At 42.7% G+C, this 21,021-nt stretch overlaps 1 protein-coding gene and 1 long non-coding RNA gene across 3 annotated transcripts; one reads left to right on the top strand and one right to left on the bottom strand.

The window, feature by feature from the left end:
- The first annotated feature begins 49 nt into the window (after positions 1-49).
- KLHL22 (kelch like family member 22) lies at positions 50-16,508 on the top strand. 2 transcript variants are annotated; one of them, XM_032127711.1, is made up of 7 exons: positions 50-331; positions 7,976-8,245; positions 9,110-9,275; positions 10,454-11,172; positions 12,283-12,475; positions 13,143-13,376; positions 14,414-16,508. In XM_032127711.1, the coding sequence occupies exons 2-7, from the start codon at positions 8,019-8,021 to the stop codon at positions 14,789-14,791; spliced, it is 1,917 nt and encodes a 638-aa protein (XP_031983602.1). In that variant the 5' UTR covers positions 50-331; positions 7,976-8,018; the 3' UTR covers positions 14,792-16,508. The 2 variants fall into 2 exon arrangements, with proteins under 2 accessions (XP_031983602.1, XP_031983603.1); XM_032127712.1 differs by having other exon boundaries at positions 7,993-8,245.
- Positions 16,509-19,976: 3,468 nt separating this feature from the next.
- Positions 19,977-20,990, bottom strand: LOC116452872. The gene is made up of 2 exons (XR_004243620.1): positions 20,859-20,990; positions 19,977-20,507 (listed from the first exon to the last, which is right to left on the bottom strand). It is a non-coding gene; the product is annotated as an uncharacterized LOC116452872 (long non-coding RNA).
- Between the last annotated feature and the right edge of the window lie 31 nt (positions 20,991-21,021).

The following is a 21,021-nucleotide window of genomic DNA, read 5'->3' on the forward strand; positions in this document are numbered from 1 at the left end:
GAGGGATTGCGGGAAATGAAGTCCCGGTGCGAGCCCGGCCAACTCTCGCACGGTCCCGCCTGCTCGGCGTGAGGCTCACTGGGAAATGTAGTCCGGCCCAGGAGCGCTACTCGTCGGTGGCGGCCCGGGCGTGCCCTGTACCGGCCCCAACAGCCCCGGGTTCCCCCGCGGCGGTGACCGGCCCGGCACTCACCGGGCACGGCCGCGGTACCTGCCCGGGCGGTGCTGGGGCCGCCCACGCCGCCCGCCCCGGTTCCGGACGCCGCCGCCCCTCCCTCGCCCGGTGGGTTCCGGGTCGCACATGAAGGCGGAGGCGCCGCCGCCGCTCTCGGTAGGTGCTGCGGCGGGGGTGAGGGAATGCGGGCCCCGGCCGGGCCGCCCGGTGCTCCCCTGCCGGCACCAGCGCTACGGTTCCCCGGGGGGGTCGGGGGAGCCCCGGGTCCGCCCGTGGGAGCGTGTCCCAGTCCGACCCCTCAGGCCGAGGCCGTGTCCTGCTGCCCCCTGCTCGCCGCAGGGATGCCCGGGGAACACTGGGGGATAACGGGAGGGAGGTGCCGCGGCCAGAGCAGGTGCGGGGGCAGCCCCAGCCCCGGCGCCTGCCCGAAGTCGCTGAGGACGCCCGGCAGGTCGAGGCCGGCCCCGAGTACCTGTGCAGGGCTACCTGGGCTGCTGCGCCTGGGCTGCCGGCACGGGAGGGGGGGAGCAGGTGGGACCATAGCGGGTCTCAGGACCTGCAAAGGCAGCGTCAACCCGGCAACAGAAAGTAAAAGCATAACTGTGCTTGACCTGGCTTTCACCTCTTCGTCACAGTGTTGGTCTAGAGCCAGGCTGACTCTTTTAGTGGTGTGCAATTCCAGGTCACCTTCCCCTGCAGAGAAAACTGCTCATTCTGTGTTCCTGGAAAATGTCTAAGTTATGAGTTAGAACCCCACAGATGCCTGCCAGAACAAAATTAATGTAGTGAATAACATGAAAAAATTCATGTTGATGAGAAACTGGAGCTGGAACGTGCTGGAAGAGGCCCTTGCTCTCTTCCAGGTCATTTAAGTGTTGTATTTGGTGTAGAAATAATTACTTCCTAATTTTTTTCTCCCTTGTTTTTTAGAATACTTAAAAAGTCATGATGTGATTTAAGCATTCAACAAATCAGGTTCAAGTCTTGGCAGCTACCTGAGTTTCTCAAAATTCTTTGAGCATATTTGCTAACTTATAAATTACACAAAAATTGCACAACAGAAAACATTACAATTCTATGAACATGGGTAAGTTGTAAATCTGTTACAGAAAAAACACGCAAATTAGAAAGCTCATACTCTTTAGGTTATACTGCTATTCACAGGAGGAAAATATTTTTAAATATCCATTTATTTAAATATTGATATATTTCATGGTGGTTTTGTCATATATATTTTAAAGGACGTGTTTTATTCTGGATATGTCTTAGAAATAACTTGTAATAGCTTTGGGGGAGGGTGGGAAGCAAAACCCCCCCAGATGTTTGCTGAAAGAAATGAATGTCAACATTTGTGAGATGGCACAGTTTGCAAAAGCTGTTTCCCAAGCCACACCTTTTGGTTTCCTCCCACACTTCAAGTATACTACTAATGCTAGAAACTGAAAATGGCTCAGAAAGTCAATTCAGAGGGTGTTTCTGCATATTTCCATTAGTGACGTAAGGGAAGACTGTGTGTACAGACCAGGCAAAAGCACATCATCGTTTGAGTGTTCAAAAATAATACTGAGATATTATATAATACTAGATATCCTCCTTTCTTTTTGTGGGGACCTCAGTCAGAAGGAGTTGTTTGGGTTGTTTCTTGTATTTGTAGAAGGTCCCTAAAATGGAGTATTTTAGAATATTTATTTTAGCACAGTTGTGAATGCTTAGAGGGATTCTGAAAGAAGAATTACTGTAAAAGCTTCTGCCTTCCCTTCACCCCTCTTCCCTTTTCCTTGATAAAGCATGAAATTGGCTTAAGTCTTGTCTACCCATAACATGAACTCAATTGTCTTCTATGTAGCAAGTGCCCATTACAAATTATCACATAGTTGGTGAATTATTCCAGTATTTGCACTCCAGTTAGAATGAACAATAGTTTTGCTTTTCATTTTACATTGTTTGTGGCATCACGTTTGTTTTCCCAACTATTTTGGGAGGCACCCAGCTGCCTCCCCTTTCTGCACACTCCCTGACTTAGTTGATCTGTTTGTTTGTGTGCCCTCTGCCCTGTTAAAATTCTGGTACATAGCCAGGTTCTGCCTGCTGGCATCTGCAACCCCCGAGACTCAGCATGACTGGCATTTTGCTCCGGTCCTGGATTTTGTCTTGTCCAGGGCCTCCGCCATGGAAGCCTGGTTTAAATCCTAATCCTTGTTACTCCCTAGGGAGAGATGAAGTTGTGGGAAGCCTTAGGGCACAGATTTTAAAATTCCTCCAATGCACTAAGACTTTTAAGGCCCTAATGTATTTGGATCACAACCAGCACACCACACTGGTTGTTCTGTGTCAGGGAAAAGCTATGATGATTATGGCCTGCAAGAAAGAGGACAGCAAGCTGTAAGAGTGGACCAAGAGGAACTGTATCATTTTCAACAGCAAAGCAAAGTCATGCTGGGTAAGAGTAACTCCATATACCAGAGCAGGTTGGAGACAAGCCTGGCTGCAAGGCAGCTTTGGAAGAAGAGACCCTGATGAGCAGCAAGTTGAATATGATTCCTTCAGTAGGGTCCAGGTTCATACTGGGCTATGTTAGCAAGAGCACAGCCAGTAGGTCATGTGAAATTATTATTTCCCACTCTATTCAGGACTCATAATCCCAAAAAATTGGAATACTGTGCCCAGTTTTGAGCTCTCTGAGGATTCGGTGGAGGAAGCATACAGGGCAGGAGCACTTACAAGAAGATACAAGCACATGCAAGGCAGGAACACTGGATTTGTTCAGTGCAGGGAAAAAAAGAATAAGGGCAGAGCCAGTTGACATTTTTTAAGCTGCCTAATGGGCACAGGACAATGTAGAGCCAAACTCTCCTTTGTGGTACACAGTGCCAGGGATGAGAGGCAAGGGTCACAAATTGCAGGAAAAAAATTCAGACAGCTAAAGAAGAAGACAAATCTGGTGATTAAACAATCAGTTTTCTGACTACTGACAAGGATGGAGATTTTGCACTTTATTAGACAAGGCTCTCCACATCCTGACCTGGTTTTGAAGGTTTCCCTGCTTCAAGCACAGATTGGACTAGAGACCTCCCAAGTTTCTTTCCAGTCTAAATTATTCCACACTTCTAAGAAAGCATGGGACCCTCACCAAGCTCAAGCCACCTGTCCATATGGCAGCAAGCTAAACAGATTTGGATACCCGACACCAGCAAGCTCTAGTTTATTTTGGGCACAGCTGATGCACAAGAAAATATCACTATCTGCGTAAAACACCTCTTTGTAGTGATGTAACTGACAGCCACGAGCTCTTGGATACAAAAATGTCTGAGTTTCCATAGAAACTAACTTTGTTAATCCTTCCTGCATCCAGCCATTTCTCTACAGTAGAGAATCAAGGCTGTCAGCACAACTTTACGAAAAAACACCCCCAAACCCATACATGCACCACACATTAGGAGCATCTCTCTGACCTGGATGCTGGTCATACAAGGGGTGAATATTTGGCTAGGTGTGTATCGTACCACACAACACCAACAATAGACTTCAGCATTGTACATGATCTATACCATGTTAAAGCACAGCATCCCTCACCAGAAAATAAAGGCTGAGTTAGCTGTAATGACAGCACAGGAACACCATGTTGTGAACAATTGATCTCTGTTGAAAAATGCAGTTAGCACAGACACTGCATTCTCCTCTGCCACATCTATTTTGCCATGCCTTTAACTTTTCCCTTCCCCTCTGCTTGTAGTTGAGCTACTCCATTCCTAGACCTTGTGTTCTTAAGAGGATAAGGATTTTCAGTGAGCACAAGAGCAAACCAGCATACCATTTTCTCACCATTTTGCCACTGATCAAACTACAGTCCATTCCCTAAATTCCTCCTGTCTCAGTGCCGACTTCCTCAGTCATAAGCCACATACCTGTATTGTGAAAGCAAGTATTCTGTTGTTGATCAGAGAGGGGATTTTGTTTTAAAAAATTACCACGACTCTTTTCATGGGTAGTTAATGAGTTCTTTCAGTTGAATAATCAGAAGCCTAAGACTTCTGCTTTTTTTCACGCCAGTAATCTGCAGATGTTGTAGAAGTGGAATTTGAATACAAGACAATCACACAGCACATGAGACAATACTTTTATCGTTGGTACTGTTAAAGAAGCCCAGTGAACTCAAAGAATTCCTCATCTTTTCCACTTCATGTTTTCCACCTGCAGGGTTAGTTCTGTAGTACTTAGCCACTGAAGCCTACTGCTAACAGCTGACCAGTACTGATAAACTTGCTCAAGAAGAGAAGGGAAAGAAAACATAGTACTCAAATTTCTAAGAACTTGTCTCAGTCACAGAGCTGTTTTCACAGTAACAGAACTAAGAAAGCAGAGGCCTCAGGAACATCCTACAAGCAAGAAGCTGACAGTAGAGAAGCTCAGGATAGAGGGAACAAACCTGTTCTCTCTCTCCATCTAGGACTGTCCTGCATACACTACACTTAGGCAACTCTGGGTTGATTGTTTTTTTTTTAATAAAGAATTAACAGAAAAGATTTTTAGACAGCAACAAAGGCACAAAGCACACAGGTCAGTTAGACTGCACAGTTTGAGAAGCAGGGTGCTGTGCTAATAGCAATATCCCTTCTCAGCGATTTTGTAATCAGCATTTAGAACAAAACCCAAAGAAATACACAAAATGATCAATCAGCTTACCAAACACACTGTATTTAGTCCAGAAAACTCAAATGCCAAATCCATCCCACTTTTCTTTCAGAGGAGCCCACAACACAACCCCACTGACCCTGCCTCAGCAGCCACTCTTTGGACCTTCCTGCCCACCCGACCCCAGCTGCTCCTGGTGCAGCTGTCACAAAGCTGAGCACACTCAGCTGACCACATCCCCCACAGCCACTCGGTGGTCCTCTACCCTTCTTGGTCTTACACCTCTTTTCTACCACCTCCTAAAACTACCTAGGCAGGAGTTAAGAGGCTTTTCTTGGCTTTTGGCTCAAGGAAGACTTAACCACGTAAGTCAGTTAGACTTTATAGACTAATACCACAAATGTTCACCTTTAATTTTATAGGCTGGGAGCCATTCATTAGAATGATGTACATGCATGAGTGACCACCCTGAGGGACACTCCAGCTCACCAGTGACAGCTGAGGTACAACCCAGGGGCAGAAGTTGAGAACAAGAGGTCAGGGCTGCTGGAATTCAGAAAGCAGAGCATAGCAAAGTATCTGTAGGTTCAGCTGTTAACTAGCCAAAAATCAGCTGTGGTTCACAGATGGTTCAGCTGCACTCCCAGCATCTCTTTTTGACCACACTGGGTGGTCATAGAAGAGCTGGTTTGTTAAGATCCTGATAATAGTTGTGGCATAATTCAAGTCTATTTCTACTCTAACTGTGGGGTAAACTCCCTGCAGATCTCCAAGAGCCCCCACTTGTCACTGAGAGCTGTTCAGATACTAATGCTTATACTGGCTACAGAATCACTGAATGATTTATCCTTTTAATTTATTTTTATTTACTCTCTTTCATAATACCATTTAATCTTCCTGGTTCCAGTTACCACATTTGTAAGATCAGATCCCTTCTTTACCTACTGAAAGCTTCATCCCCTTTCTGTTACTTTTTAAGATTACTTGGATAGAGAATGTATTCTGAACAGTAACTATCTACAGTCACATTAATTTAAATTAAATGAATAAAGGCTTGCATGATTATATGGGTTTTCCACTCTACCCTGCATGTATCTCTCTCTCTGTAACCTGCTTCTCCTACAATACATTTCTTTGCTAACACTTGTTACAGGGCTTCAGTTACCTGTGTAGTTTTATTATCTCTCACTTACCTCGCCTTGGCCTGTCTTCCACCAATGACTGCACTATGTGATACGCTATGAGATTGTATCAAGGGTCATGTTGTTTCCCTTACTCATGAAATGTCTTTGGATTCAGAAAATAGTTAATTTGTTGCTCTTACTTCTGCTTTTTGATACAGTGATTTTACTTCCATAGAGACTTCCTTTGATACAGCTCTCTGAGGAAAAGATGTAACCTGTTTGGAGCTTTAACCACATTAAACCACATTAACAGAGTTAATCACTTCCTCATTTGGACCATATGTCACCCGACTTTAGTTTTGCTGCATTTATTTCCTTTTAGTGAAGTGGGAAAATTGTGATCAACATCATGTAACACTCACTGTTTCATTTGCCTTTCTTACTATATTATTTCCCTTGCCTCAATCCATCTCTCTTAGTATACCCCAGGAGCAAATGCAATGATACAGTAATGTTTTGTCTGCTTTCATTTGATTTCTAGGAAAAGCATCAACCTTTCATGAAAAATAACCCATTACTCATCTCTTCAGCTGATGATGGATAGTTTTCCCTCTATAATCGACCTGAGTGCTCCCCAGAAGGCTGTCTTGTCAGAGCTCCTCTTCTGAGCTGCTGTCTTGGTTTTGCTGGCAAAGAGCAGACAAACATTAATACACTTTCTCAGGGCTTTTTCCATCCCATTCACCATGCAACACCACCTTCCTTTTGTTTTGGACAGTGTAGGCTAACTTCCTCAGGCAGAACAATAAACATTTTCATATTTCTTGGTATCATGTGGGTAGCTCCATCCTCGCTGCCCATACACAGAATACCTGCAGTGCTCGGAGAGATTTCCAGTGCTGCACTCACTGTCTATGGCTGGCACAATTAAACAATGGTTCCATTTCTTCACTGTTTGTTTGGATTTGCTGAGTTTGTTCTCCTTTTGCTTCCCTTACTGCTGCTAACCCCTTGTGACTACCCCTTGTGCCACTAAGCTATTTCCCAGGCCACAGAAGAGAGGATCTTATGAATGTGTTAGCAGCCATATCGGCTCACTTACTTCCTTTTGCTAATGTGGGCTGTTTTTTTAATGCACTCTGGCAACTGGATAGAGTCTATAAGCTCTGACTGCTACAACTTCTGGCATTCTTCAAAGACAATGGAAAGGGTAAATTACAGGATGGTAGAAGAGGACTCATGAGATTTTGATTGCTTAACCATAGACATAAAACACAATCACTTCCCGATAGCTTTTTACAGGTGTTTCCCAATGTGACATAGGGGACCTTCCCAGTGTGTCAGTGGCAGCCCTAGAAAAAGGTACAGGATAGCCTTGGACAGTGCCCATTCTGGAGGAAATACCTTCTCTCTGCAGGGAATCACAGGGAAGTGGAAAGTAGTTCTGCATGCTAGCTTGAAGTTGCCACAATAAAGAAACTCACTTTGAAACCTGCAGTTTCATACAGTATTTTGCACAATTACAGTTGGAAATGTGCTCAGCTACAGAAAACGGAAAAAGCAAAAACAGGGAGAGAGGAGAGCTTTCTGAGTCTGTGGTAAAATATTAAGGGAAAGATGGAAGGTGCACTTTACATTGCAGAAAGTTACCTGAGAATATTAGGCAATTTGGAATTTGGCAAAAAATTGGTCTGTTTTTTGTTGCAGATGATGCAGAAATGCAAAAGAAACAAGGGGTTTTGGTAATGGGTAGGGAAGTGAAACTCTTGCCGAGAATAAAAAAATACCCATGTGACACGTACTCTGATACTGGTCTGAAAACCCAGGAGTCAGAATAGCTGGTTTCGGAAAACCTTATTCTGCCACTTTGGTGTGCTGATGTCCATCTGTCTGTTTTCAGTGTCATAACTTGGAATAATTTGTTCAGTATAAAACTGTCTCTGCATTGACTGAAGAGTTGCTTTATTTTCTGTGACAGGCAGGGGTCAGAGGACCATTTGTAAAGCGAAAGGCACAAACCTTTGCTGATTCTGTTGTCTCACAGATTTCATTCTGCTACAGCTGGTGGCTGAGCATTTCTGCCTGGGATGGCGGAGGATCAGGAGCTGACTCAGCCACACAAAGCTCAACTGGAGCCCTCCCTCCAGCAGCGCACCAGCAACACTTACCGCAGTGCAGAGCACTCCCAGGCCCTGCTCAGTGGCCTGGTGTCTCTCCGGGACAGCAGCATCCTCTTCGATGTAGTTCTGGTAGTGGAAGACAAACCCATCGAGGCTCATCGCATCCTTCTGGCTGCCTCCTGTGACTACTTCAGGTACACTTCAGTAACAAGCATGTGTCTGACTGTTACTCAAAACTGTGACATCCAAATCTTCTGTCTGGGCATACTCCTCCTGAATCTAAAATCAGACCCATAAGATGGAGCTGAGTATGTTTCAAAATACTAACTATGGCTTTATTCATCTCTCTGTTATTTCTCTACAGAGATAAAGCTCTTGTTGCTGCACACTGAGCTTACCTCCACTAAATTCACTGTGGTACTTGGAGGTTTATAAAGACGAGAGACTATCTGAACTGGTGTCTTCTGCTTTAGTGCACTTTAAGTGGCTTTTAACGTATCCTTAGCATTGTAAGACTTTGCCTGTTGTGGTGATCATTTCATAATATACAAAAAGTCACTGGAGGTGGGTCACTGTTAGGTGCCTGTAGGGCGACTCGCTGTCCATTAAACCAGGCATTCCCCAGTCAGTTTGATTAGCAGTTTCTTTGTTTACATAGAGCAAACACCCAAGTCAATCCAGACAAACTTCTAACTGAAGGAAGAACTGCCCTATTCCAACAGTCCCAAGTTCCTCTGTGTTTCCTCTTCCCCCACACCCAGAGTATCTGCCTTTGACCATTGACCATCCATATATACTGGGTCTGTATTTAAGTACTTCACCTGTAAACTGTACCATCTAGGTTGCCCCTACTGATTTCCTGCACAGTGAAGAGTTACTTTCTTAGGTCCTAAAGGCCTGTACTCTTAACTTAGAGAAGAGGTAATCACATAAAAATGTCTAGCTAGGTTTTTATCTTTCTGAATATTTTTTATGTTCTTAGGACAGCATAAGATAAGCAAACTGAAAATAGCTTCAATGCAAATCTACCATAGCATGTGCCATTGTCTGTTTTGCAGAGGAATGTTTGCAGGAGGATTGAGAGAGATGGAACAAGAAGAAGTTCATATTCATGGCATCTCCTACAATGCAATGTGTAAAATCCTGAACTTTATTTACACTTCTGAGCTTGAACTCAGTGTGAACAGTGTACAGGAAACCTTAGCTGCAGCCTGTCAACTTCAGGTGAGGTACTGGGAGATGTGACAAAAAAGAAACAAGAAGCAAAAGCAATGATGAAAGAAACAGAAAATATGGATTACTGGTTAGAGGGAGGGTTAAGAGGTGAGCAGGAGCATGGGTATGATATGAAGGATTTCTGGGATGCTGTATCCACTGGAACTAACTGTGGAAAGGTAGGAACAATGAATGGATACTTGTACATCTCATTTGTGCCAGTGGTTTCATTACTTAAAAACATTAACCATTTCATCTAGAGGAGTATTTTATATAGCATTCACGTTCACTGATCTGCTTATGAAAGCTTCCCTGAAACAGAATATCTCTGGCCTATGGTGAAGAGCAGGGTTTGCTGCTCAGAAATTGTTGTGCTGTTCAAGGTCTTCCCCAAGTGAGTCCACAGGCACATGACCTCTCCTGACCCCATCACTACAGGAAATCCTGCCACTATGGTTTGCACTAAGTGCAGGGTTCATGTGCTTTTAAGACAAGTTTTTTTTCTCTAATTTCCCCTGCAGCTAACTGCTGCACAAGGCTTTGGTACTTTGGTACTAAATCTTAAACTTTATGAGTTTTGGTTGGTTTTTGCACACTTAGCACTGCTTTGTTAGCAGAGGGGCTCCTGGACAGCAGCTAGTTCTTTGTTTGCCAGTAGTTCCTCCTGCCATATAAGACTTCAAATTGTATTCAGAAGACAATACTAAATATTAATTTTCTTTTCCAATGGCTTCCTGTGCTCTTGAGTGATATATTTGTTACAGATACAATCTTTGATATAGAATGTCTGTAGTGCTCTGAAAGAGCAAACACAGAGTGACTGTCATCACCATGTCCTCCGTGCCTTCCGTTTTCCTGACTGCTCCCAGGCAGACTGCAGAGCAGACAGCCTGGCTGCCCAGTGTCCCATGTGTCTTGGAAGACACATTGCTGCTGCACCTGAAGCCAAACTCAGTCTTGTAGTGCAGTGTGGTTAGAAGAGCTGTATTATATTCATCTATATACCCAGGCTGAGTTCTTTTTCTCTGGAGAAAGGTGAATAGGACACAAGTGACTGTGGTGATCAGACTGTGAGGAGAGCGGCCATTTTGTGGACAGTTTCCTTACCATCATCCCAGGCTTCAGTCCCCTGTCTCTCAAGTGTGGGGCACATGGTATCTGAAATGAAAAATATCTCTCTCTTGCAGATTCCAGAAGTCATTAAGTTCTGCTGTGATTTCCTCATGTCCTGGGTAGATGAAGAGAACATCCTTGACGTGTACAGACTAGCTGACCACTATGACTTGAGGCATTTGAGTGAGCAGCTGGACTCCTACATTTTGAAGAACTTTACAGCTTTCTCAAGGACACAAGTGTACCGACAGCTACCCCTGCAGAAGGTCTACTCCCTTCTCAGCAGCAACCGTTTGGAGGTTAACTATGAGTTTGAAGTTTATGACGGAGCACTTTTTTATCATTATTCTCCAGAGGAACTGGAGACAGATCAGGTCTCCCTGATGGAGCCCCTTAAGCTACTTGAGACAGTCCGTTTTCCTCTGATGGAACCCCAGATCCTGCAAAGGCTTCATGACAAATTAAGTCCATGTCCTTTAAAAGATACAGTTGCAGATGCATTAATGTACCACAAGAATGAATGTCTTCAGCCAATGCTTCAGAGCTCCCAGACACAGCTGAGATCAGAGTTCCAGTGTGTAGTGGGATTTGGAGGGATGCATTCTACTCCATCCATTGTTCTCAGTGATCAAGCAAAGTATCTGAACCCCTTGTTGGGGGAGTGGAGGCACTTTACAGCTGCACTAGCCCCCAGAATGTCCAACCAAGGGATTGCTGTTCTCAATAATTTTGTATATTTAATTGGTGGAGACAACAATGTAAGTGGTTTTCGAGCAGAGTCAAGGTGTTGGAGGTAAGATAAGGATAATCCTATTAATTTTATTGCCACCTAGTTGCCCATTCTGAGTCAGTAAACCAGTAGACAGTCAGTACACTTGCCAGCCAAAAGATTAGGAACTGAGCAGGAGCCTCACTGAAAGAAAACACAAGAATGAGCTTCATAGTAACAGGAAGCTCCCAGCAGTGCTTATGAGACAAAACCAAGACTGACAGTGTAGAAACAGCTACTCATTCAAGAGTATTACTCGTGCTACTTTCTGCCTTGTTGGAGGAGGGAAGTATTAAAAGTGTGGGAAGCAGTAATGAGCCTGGAACTCTAGGTTGTCTAGATGTTCTCTAACTAGCATTTTCTGGAAGCCTTTTATGTATAGTTTTTGTCCCAATACAAGAGGATTTTAAATAAAATGCTATTACCATTAGGTTTTCAAAAATGTATGCATGATAGCAGCATTCCAGAGTCCTTTTATATTACTGTGTGACAGGGAAAAGAGCAGTAAGAAGGATCAGGTTTAGACTTTCATGCCCATTACATTGCAAAAACAGATATAAACCCTTTTGCCTTTATATTGTGCTCATTTTTACAAGTCTTAGCTGAGTTGCTCTTATTTTCTAGCATGCATGGTTTCAATTCTCAACCAGTTTTCTCTGTAACTAAAATTTCCAGATGAGAGAGATAGTTTGATATGAAAGTGAATAATGAGATTCACTTTGAGCAGTAGATATTTGGGGGAAAGAATCAAAGAACCCACCACATATTTATGCTCTTCTTGTGTTCTTGAAGATCCAGATTCAGTCTTTGTGCTATTTTTAGAATGTGTTACCTTGTAGAATGGCTTTGAGCAAACAGAGATTGTGCTGTAACCTGACAGCAGTGTGCAAGATAATGGAAAACCTAAGCTTTTATAGCATGATTATGTCAGCTAAAATAGATCTTCTATAAATAGAATAAAACAACTTTGCTAATAATAAAATGCTGACAAGGCCAAATTTCGCATCATTTTACAGATGAGCTCAATTTCAGCTAAAGACAGTGCAGTAACCCACATCCGTGGAACTGTCTGGTATTCCAGCAGTGGTTCTGTGGCTGTAAGAATAACTTTCTTTGATCCCATTCTTTTACAAGGTATGACCCACGACACAACAGATGGTTCCAGATCCAGTCCCTGCAGCAAGAGCATGCTGACCTCAGTGTTTGTGTCGTGGACAACTATATTTATGCCGTCGCAGGCCGAGATTACCATGAAGACCTGAGGGAAGTGGAGAGGTATGACCCTAAAACGAACACTTGGGAATATGTGACACCTCTGAAGAAGGAGGTAAGGAGTGCATTAGCCACACACACTACCACAGTTCCCCAATTCCTGATTTAATCTTGTTAGTTGTTTTTCTCAGGTGTAACTTTAAATTTGCTAATATTCAGATGGAAAACAGTAAACTCTGTATATAGAATAAATGAATAACAATAAAATAAAATAATATATATAAATTACATTTTCCAGTTAAATGCTTATTTTTCCTGTTTCTTGTTGGTTTTGCCTGCACCTTTATTGTGTTAATCCTTTAAACTATTAACAAAACAAATAATAAATGTGTGTCAGTGCTGAAAATATAAAAAGCCTGAATTGAGTGCTAGTGAGTAGAATAACTTGCATTCCTGATAACACTGCTTGTATAAGAAAAATCACCAATAAAAAGGCTTCCAAGTAGATTAGGGAGTTAAGTATAGTATGAATGATCTTCTAACCAAGGAACAATAAAGACAGAGAACACTGCAGTTCTGGAAGTTTTAGAAATTCTAGTGTGTTTCATTCAGAAATTCACAATTATAATATCTTAGAATGGTCCGTAAGAAAATCCTTTCAGATTTTGATCTCTGCATAATTCATGAAGAATATCACTCCCTTCATGTCTATTCCCTGCTTCAAAACTGGGAGAAATACATCAATCCAGAGCTCTTGCTTTCCCCTTTGTGTGGTGATGCAGGTGTACGCTCATGCGGGAGCAGCGCTGGATGGGAAGATGTACATCACCTGTGGGAGGAGAGGAGAAGACTATTTGAAGGAACTACAGTGTTATGACCCAAGGACTGACCGCTGGGACGTTCTAGCAGATGGCCCAGTGAGACGGGCGTGGCACGGGATGGCTGCACTGCTGGGAAAGCTCTACGTCATCGGGGGAAGCAACAATGATTCTGGCTACAGGAGGGATGTTCACCAGGTGAGACCATGTCACACCTGTCTTTTCTTGGTTTCTTATGGCTGCTGGCACTTAGATGTAATGTCTTTCTCTTACTAAGTATGCAAGTGAAACTGCTCAGCAATGGCTGCTGCACCAGCTCTCCCTCACTCACCTGCAGAACTTGCAATGATTTATTTACTGTTGTCTGTCTTCAACACTTTGTCTCACCCACAAAGCATTAAAGCTCTAGCACTTGGAATTCTTACCAATTTGAAAACATCTTTGATGGATAACTTCATTGGCATGCACATGCCCAATAAGTAGCACATCAGTTAAATTTATTTTATGCTGTCTTCTCACATGCATTTTTTCTAAGTGGAGAATTTTTGAATTACCAATGTGTAATTGCAGGGCAGAGCTGTTAAGGATATGTTGGAGGGCAGTTGTTTAATGCAATTTAAATGTACAGTATCTGATGGTAAGAGATGTCCAGAGGGAATTCTCTTGAACCGTATTCCAGCTTCTAGAACTGCTAGAGACTTAAAAAGAAGGCACGAAAAGTAACTTTTGATAGAGCCAGTGGAGATGGCAGAACTAAATCTAGCTGAAGAGCATATCTGAATGATAAGAAGGTGCCTACAAATGAAAGCAGTTAGCCAAGTAGGTACCCAATGTAATCTAAAACTCTCCAACACATGGCACAGAGGCAGCTTAGCAGATTTGTCATATTTGTATGTTCCAGCATTTTCTCTCTAATGCAAACAGGTGCATTATGTCTGGGCTTATATTAGTACGTGTTCCCCTCTCTTTCACTTTTGTGTACATTTTTGGAATGACATACAGCTGTTACTCCAGCAGCAGGGTCAGTATTTGTGATTTCAAAGCTATGTGGCAACTATGCACGACTTTCTGCTGAGCACTGTACTTCTATTACACACTCATATGCTCTCTCCATGATCAACACACTGTCAAAAGACTGATGATATTCCTTCCTAAATAGTTTACCTTATGGCCAGGCTCTGTCACTAGGATACAAGTTCAGTTTTGGCTTTTCTCTTTTCTTTTCTGTTTTTCAGGTTGCCTGCTATAAGCCAAGCACTGATCAGTGGACAAATGTATGTCCACTTCCTGCAGGACATGGAGAGCCAGGCATCGCGGTCTTAGACAACAGGATTTATGTCTTGGGAGGCAGATCCCACAACAGAGGAATCCGCATGGACTATGTCCACATTTATGATGCAGAGAGAGACTGTTGGGAGGAAGGACCCCAGCTGGAGGATGATATTTCTGGGATGGCTGCCTGTGTCCTCACGTTGCCCAGGGCTATTTTAATGGAAACAGAGAAGTGGCTCTCAGAATGGCACGCAGACCGAATGAAGCATCATCTTGACTTTCCATCAGAAGTTATGAGCGTATCAGACTGGGAGGAATTTGACAACTCAAGTGAAGATTAGAAAACTTTAATTTTTTTTCTTTTTTTTTGCCAGTGGATGAGGAAATTAAGGCTTGGGGAAAGTACTTGAGAGATTTTATATGTCTTTCTTATACACATAGAAGTATTTAAAGGTTTTAAAAGTAAGTGTTCCGCACAAAATGCCATTCACAGTCAATACCTACCCATCTGCAAGTGTTCTGCACAAAATGCACTTACAGTCAGTACCTGTGCACCTGCAAGAAAGCAGCGTTTTTAAAGTAACCACACAACTGCCATTTCCCCCCAGTTGTATAGAGGTTCTTTTTACTTTGAAGGAGGCTTTTCTCAGCCTTCAGCATGGACAGAAAAAAAAGCACAGAAGGCTCAGCTTGACTAGCTTCTTTCCGTCCAGCTTTTAGCTTGAAATAGCTTCTTGAGGTTTCTTTTTTCCTTTTCTTTTGGGTAATAAAACTTCCTAGCCCGCTTAATACAGGAAGGTAACACCTAGTGTCACCCTCCTGTGCCAGGTGTCAGACAGCTGGATTAGTTTGTCAGCAAGATTGAACATACAGAAACAGGAACAGTAGCAAGAAAGTCTGAACCTTCATCTCATCTAGGCATGCAGCCATCCTTGTAATTGGGTGTCTGTGAACTGACACCCACTCCCGAACTTCTATACTGCAAGTTCTGTCAACACAGTGGAAAGAAGATTTGTAGAAAAAACTCCGTACAGAATATGGCAATCTCGTCATTCCACTGTCAGACACATTTGTTCTGAACCATAAATTAATAAATTCTTGTCAGACCTTTTTAAACTGCTGTCTCCGTTTTATTAACAGTGATGTGGCGGCTGAAAGTTTCATTATATCCTACAGCAGTACTGGCAAAGTTACACCAGCCTGGGAGATGGGCAGGTTTTTTATTCTGTTATTATATGCTTTAGAAGAGGATAAAGAGAACAGAGATTGGTTTTCCACAGCAAAAGAAAAAAATAATGAGATAACGAGAAGTATCGAAGATTACACTGGTCTGAGACACTGCAGTAGCTGAACTAATGCCAGGAACTACAGCTGAGAAAGATAAGGCATAGTAAATCCTTCCTTCATGGGGCCTTAAAATAATTGGTTCCTGACTACCATCTTGCTTAACATTAGGTTAGAAGCTGATTTAAAGTGGGATACTGAACAGTATGAGATCCTTCCTCTTGGAAGGGTGGAGTAATCAGTGCCCCCAGAAAATCTTGACAAACCACCAAAAGCTTTTAAATCTTATAGCAATAATGGAGTTGCAGAAAGGCAAAACCAGTGACAATCAGAATGACATGGGACTAGTCAAGTATCATCACATCATGACAAATAGTGTACATGGATGTGCTACTTCAGAGAAATGGAGTAACTTCCTGGATATTCCCCCTACTTGGGGATACATTGTTTATGGAAGCAAAGATCATTTTAAAACAGACCTAGATTACTCTGCTTTAGTAGACTGGGCTTCTGGAAAAAGATTCAAAAGTATTTGCACATTTCTTTAAATAAGTTCAATAACATTTCTTGGTGAGAGGGGCATTTGTTGGACTTTACTCTCTAGCACTGTCAGTTTTCACCTTCATCTCTGAACCTCTGCCAGCTGACAAATAAAACAGAAGACCTGGTAACTGCAGGAAACACTGATTATGAGCTTTTGCAGAAAATATTTTTTTGATAATGAACTCTGAATCGCACACAGAGTCTGAAAATAAAGTCTTTATTACACTGCAATATTAGAGACTGATAAATATTCCTTTTTTGCCTACAGAGTTACTTTTAATGTGTAGGAATTAAATGCAGCCTTCAGCTATAAGGACATACCTCTCTGACCTGAGTATCACTAGAACCACTCCTTCCAGACTGCAGGTGGCAATTTGTTTCATCTGCAAACAAGTGATTAAAGACCCAGCTGTTTCTAACTAACAGATCTCTAACTCACTGCAGTGCATTTTCCATTTTAACTAGCACCTCTAGACAGACCAGTGATGCCCTATGTTATACAACGATATAGGGTTATTTATGTTACTTAGATGAAATATTACTTAGCCTCTTTAACAATGAAAAAAGTCTTTGTCTAGCTCCTTTTCCTATGTGTACCACTAGAGGGTATTACTCACTGTTACAAATAACCAACCTGAGAGGCTATTTCTTAGATTACATAAGAGAATAGAAGACATTAATGAGTAATCAATAAGCCAAAGAAACATCTTGAGAAAACTTTTGGGGATTTTTTTACAGCTTCTACCCTGTCACTCCTGTGTTTGAATACTGATTTTTAGAGAGCTCATCCATTATTCCATTTATCAGCATATGCAACTTTGTGATTGCATTATTCACTAAATGTTGCAGTTGGATGCTGTGCAAAGCAAATGAATATAAAGCTCAGAATGTGGTTTCAAAGAAATTACTTAAAGGAGATGATCATCTACCTTAGCACTACACTATTTTTTTTCTCTTTTTTTACTTACTGGTAAAATAACCCTAAGTTACATGAACTAAACCTAAGGGCGGGTAACATTTGATAAAAATAAAACTTCTGTTACTTTTGGCCCCAAAATTTCTTTACATCTGAGCATAAGGTGACTGTTGAAAATTACAGTATGCACTATCTTACTTGCATGTATTTCATTCAGGTAAAAAACCATGGAGTTTAGCTCAAACCATCCTAATCATTTTTTTAGCAGTAGCTCATTTTAGGCCAGCATGTCCTTTTTTCAAACTGACACATAGGCTAAACAATAATAAAATTGCTTTGCTTTAAAAATGTCAATTTTCTCTTACTCAGCAGACATAAAGCACATGTTGTTTACTACAATTACCTATATAAACAAATTGCAGGAAAGATTACAGGTTGATACACAGAGCTGTAATCATTATTAATTGGTTTTCCTATCAAGAACGATGCTTCAGGAACTGAACTTACACAAGCCCACTTAAGCTTTCTGTTACCTCATGAAAAACATGTACTCATGGGGATTTTCAACTGATTCTGTATTTTTTATTTATAAATTCTCTGATGTCCTAAATATGTCAGTCTTGTACCTGACAGTAAAAGGCTTTTTGTTTTTTACAGTAAGCCCTCTGAGACAGTATTACATGACATTGTGGACAGATGGACAATGAACTAAGAAAGCTTTAAGTTACTTCTGGTCTGTGAGAGAACAATCAAACAGCTCTTCCAGAACTGAGTGATCAAAATACCAACAGTTAAACTGCTGATACATTAGGAAGTCCAGAAGAATAGTAATTAGGTTTCTTGATGATCTATTTTCCTATTTCCTGCCAGCATAGAGGTAAAGCTGTACAGGCATATTTGCCAGATTTGTAATTAGTAGACTGAAGTATTTCAGGCTTCCACATTTGCAGAAGTGATTGTGATTGCTTCAGTTTTGTTTCAAAACTGCTTTCACTACTGTATTTCTTCTCCAGCTGTCTACTTCCAAATCCAACATATCCTTTCTCATTTTCCTCACAGTTTAAATTAGGGTCATTAATTTTGCATTGGAAGCATACCCAGTACTCGATTTGAAGCAAAATATGGATTCTTATTCTGTACCCTTGACAGAAATTTTTCTCCTTACGTAGGGATCAGCCACATGTACAATTTATTTGGCATTCAGCCCAACTGATGGGATCAGAAGCTTCTGGTGAAAGGAAGAAGGAGCAGCTGGGCACAGGGAAAGAGGTACAGGGCCTTCTCAAGGGAATATTCTGAGTTTTTATTTCATCGGCAGCTGTTGCACTTTTGAGCTCCCCACCTCCTCCACCGCATTACAACTACCTGGCCATGCTCTGAGAGTGTAAGCTGCCAACAGGTAAAGTCAAAGAGCATAAAGGTATTGATATGTAATGAAAAGGTAAAGTGGTACCAGACATTCACCCATTCTTCCTAAACCAAATGCATTTGTAGGGATGTAATACACCTGAGATGACTGTCTGTAGTCTAGAAGTTGAAGCCCAGTCTTATCAGAAAACATTAATGATCTTGAACAAGTCACCTTTTTCTCATATGGAAGTAGAATGTGGGATCTTTTACCTAAAACATCTGGTTTAGTTTAACCACAGTTACTAAAACTGAGGAGGGAATTACTTGAAGGATGCACTTAACCTGCATACGTACAAGTTCAGAACATCTAATTTGGCAGTTCCTTCCAAACTGAAAACCTCTCCATGCCTTAGAATCCTCTCTGGGTGGGAAGGTGGGTGTGCTGGTTCTCCAGCAGCAGTCCAGCCCCATGCAGTACTGCACAAAAACTGGTTTATAATTAATACTATTTATTTCTGACATGTTCCAACTATCTTGAGATTCTATCATTATCCATACAAAATGGAAGCAAAATCACTCTGTATATTTGATTTTTATTTTAACAAAATTTGTAATTCAATCAAATGAAGGAACAGGAATTTTTATTTCCTTTTTATATACTATGTGTTACTAAATCTGCTGCTAACTTACAGCTTTTGTAATTATTTTTAAACATTATTTAGCATATTATTGCAAGTGCCATCTTTTAATCTGTATTTTGGCCATAGTCAAACAGAAAACAAGCCAGATCTGTTCAAATGACACAAGAAAACATCATAACCTTCATATTCTATTGTAGCCTGTCTACAGGTGTTTAAAACTGACTCTTCCTAGCAGATACAAGCACTTAAACCAGTAGGAATGGATCAAAGGTATAGCCACTAAATAAGCTCTCCTAGTAATGGATGAAATTTTTTTTGCAGAGATGTGAATTTTCAGATGTAATTACTCATCTCTACGTCACTGTTTTGCCAGTGTTGCTGTACATGACTAACAGCTGTTGTTTTCCACCCAGGAGATGGCTGTATGTCAACGGCTGGTAAAATGATACCTGTACATGGATTCAGGGGCTGCTTTAAGATCCTTTCGTCTTAATGATGAGACTTTTCCGGGATGGTTTTGTCTAAAACATGACACTGGAGGAGTCTTCCATTTTAGATGATTTGAACTCTGCTAAATGTCTGCAGAGACACAGCCCATATGTTCCAATCCAGACACCTCAGTTGGCACTGGTTGCCAATGTACGAAGAGGAACAAAGAGGAAAAAAATGACTGTGTAATGACTGAGCTTTTGGAAAAGGCAGAGCATGAAACAAAGACGGCAAAGCTGGAATAACACTGTACAACAGTCCAGTTAAGCACTTCAAGACAGACATCTTAAATCTATTTCTCCATTTGAACTGGCTTGCTTTTTTTTTTTTTCTTTCAAGTGCTGCTTCATTTCACATTGCCAGCCCTGAAGCAAAATAAAAACCAAAATCAAAAGCACAAATTAAACAAAGTCACAAGACTGAGCTAAAATCACACCATTTGCAGAGGTTTCTAGCACGTCCGGGGAACCAGTGCAGTTATTTTGTCGCGCCCCTGCCCACTGCAGCTGGACAGGCCGAATGCTACTGCTGGCCCCCGGGACGTGACTCAGAGCCCGGTGCCTGTCTGGGCTCACGGCGCCAACCTCCCTCTCAAATTCAAACAGCTCATCCGCACCATGTGCCAAGCGCTGCCCCCGAGCCCTGCTGAGTCCTTTCCGGGGTTTCCTTCCTCTTCAGCGGCTGCGACACCATCTTCCCTCCCGCCTGAGCCAGACAGGGCTTTGACCCCGTTATCTGGGAACAAGGCTATGAAGAGGCAGGAAACGGCCCCTTAGAGCACGTAGGAAGTTATCTCGAGATCAGAGATGATTATCACAGCGGGCCGTTTTGTTCCTTAAAAGAAAATTAATTAACCAGTAAAAAACAGCAAAACCTCAGGGGAGGTGGTGTCTGTCTGCAAACCGCCTGGGGTCAGGGTTCTGGCACCCCTCAGATCCAGGAGCAGTGAGAGAGCGGCCCGAGGCAGCCCCGGGGCACCGGGGGGAAAGCTTGGGGCTGGGCCGCACCGAGGAGGGCGGACGTGCAGAGAGGGATGTGGAGAAGATGGAGGGACCCCCTCAGATACCTTAAGGCCAAAGGCTGGGGAGTTTTAGGGAGGTGACCCGCGTCAAAGCGCGCCTGCAGCAGCGAAGGAGCCCTGCGCTGTGAGGGGATGCGGCAGGCGCGGGGCCACCCCCCCCCCACCGCACCGACCGGGGGTGCGTCGGGGACGGCTTGAGTGACTCGGGGAGAATGGGGAAGGGGCGGCTCTCCCACTCCCTTGGACGCCAGAACCGAGCACCGGAACAGCGGGGCACAAGCCCCTAGCCCGGCCCCTGAGGCGGGCGCGGCCCCGCGCTGCCGCCGC

This window comes from Corvus moneduloides, chromosome 18, assembly GCF_009650955.1.
Source record: "Corvus moneduloides isolate bCorMon1 chromosome 18, bCorMon1.pri, whole genome shotgun sequence".
NCBI lineage: Eukaryota > Metazoa > Chordata > Aves > Passeriformes > Corvidae > Corvus > Corvus moneduloides.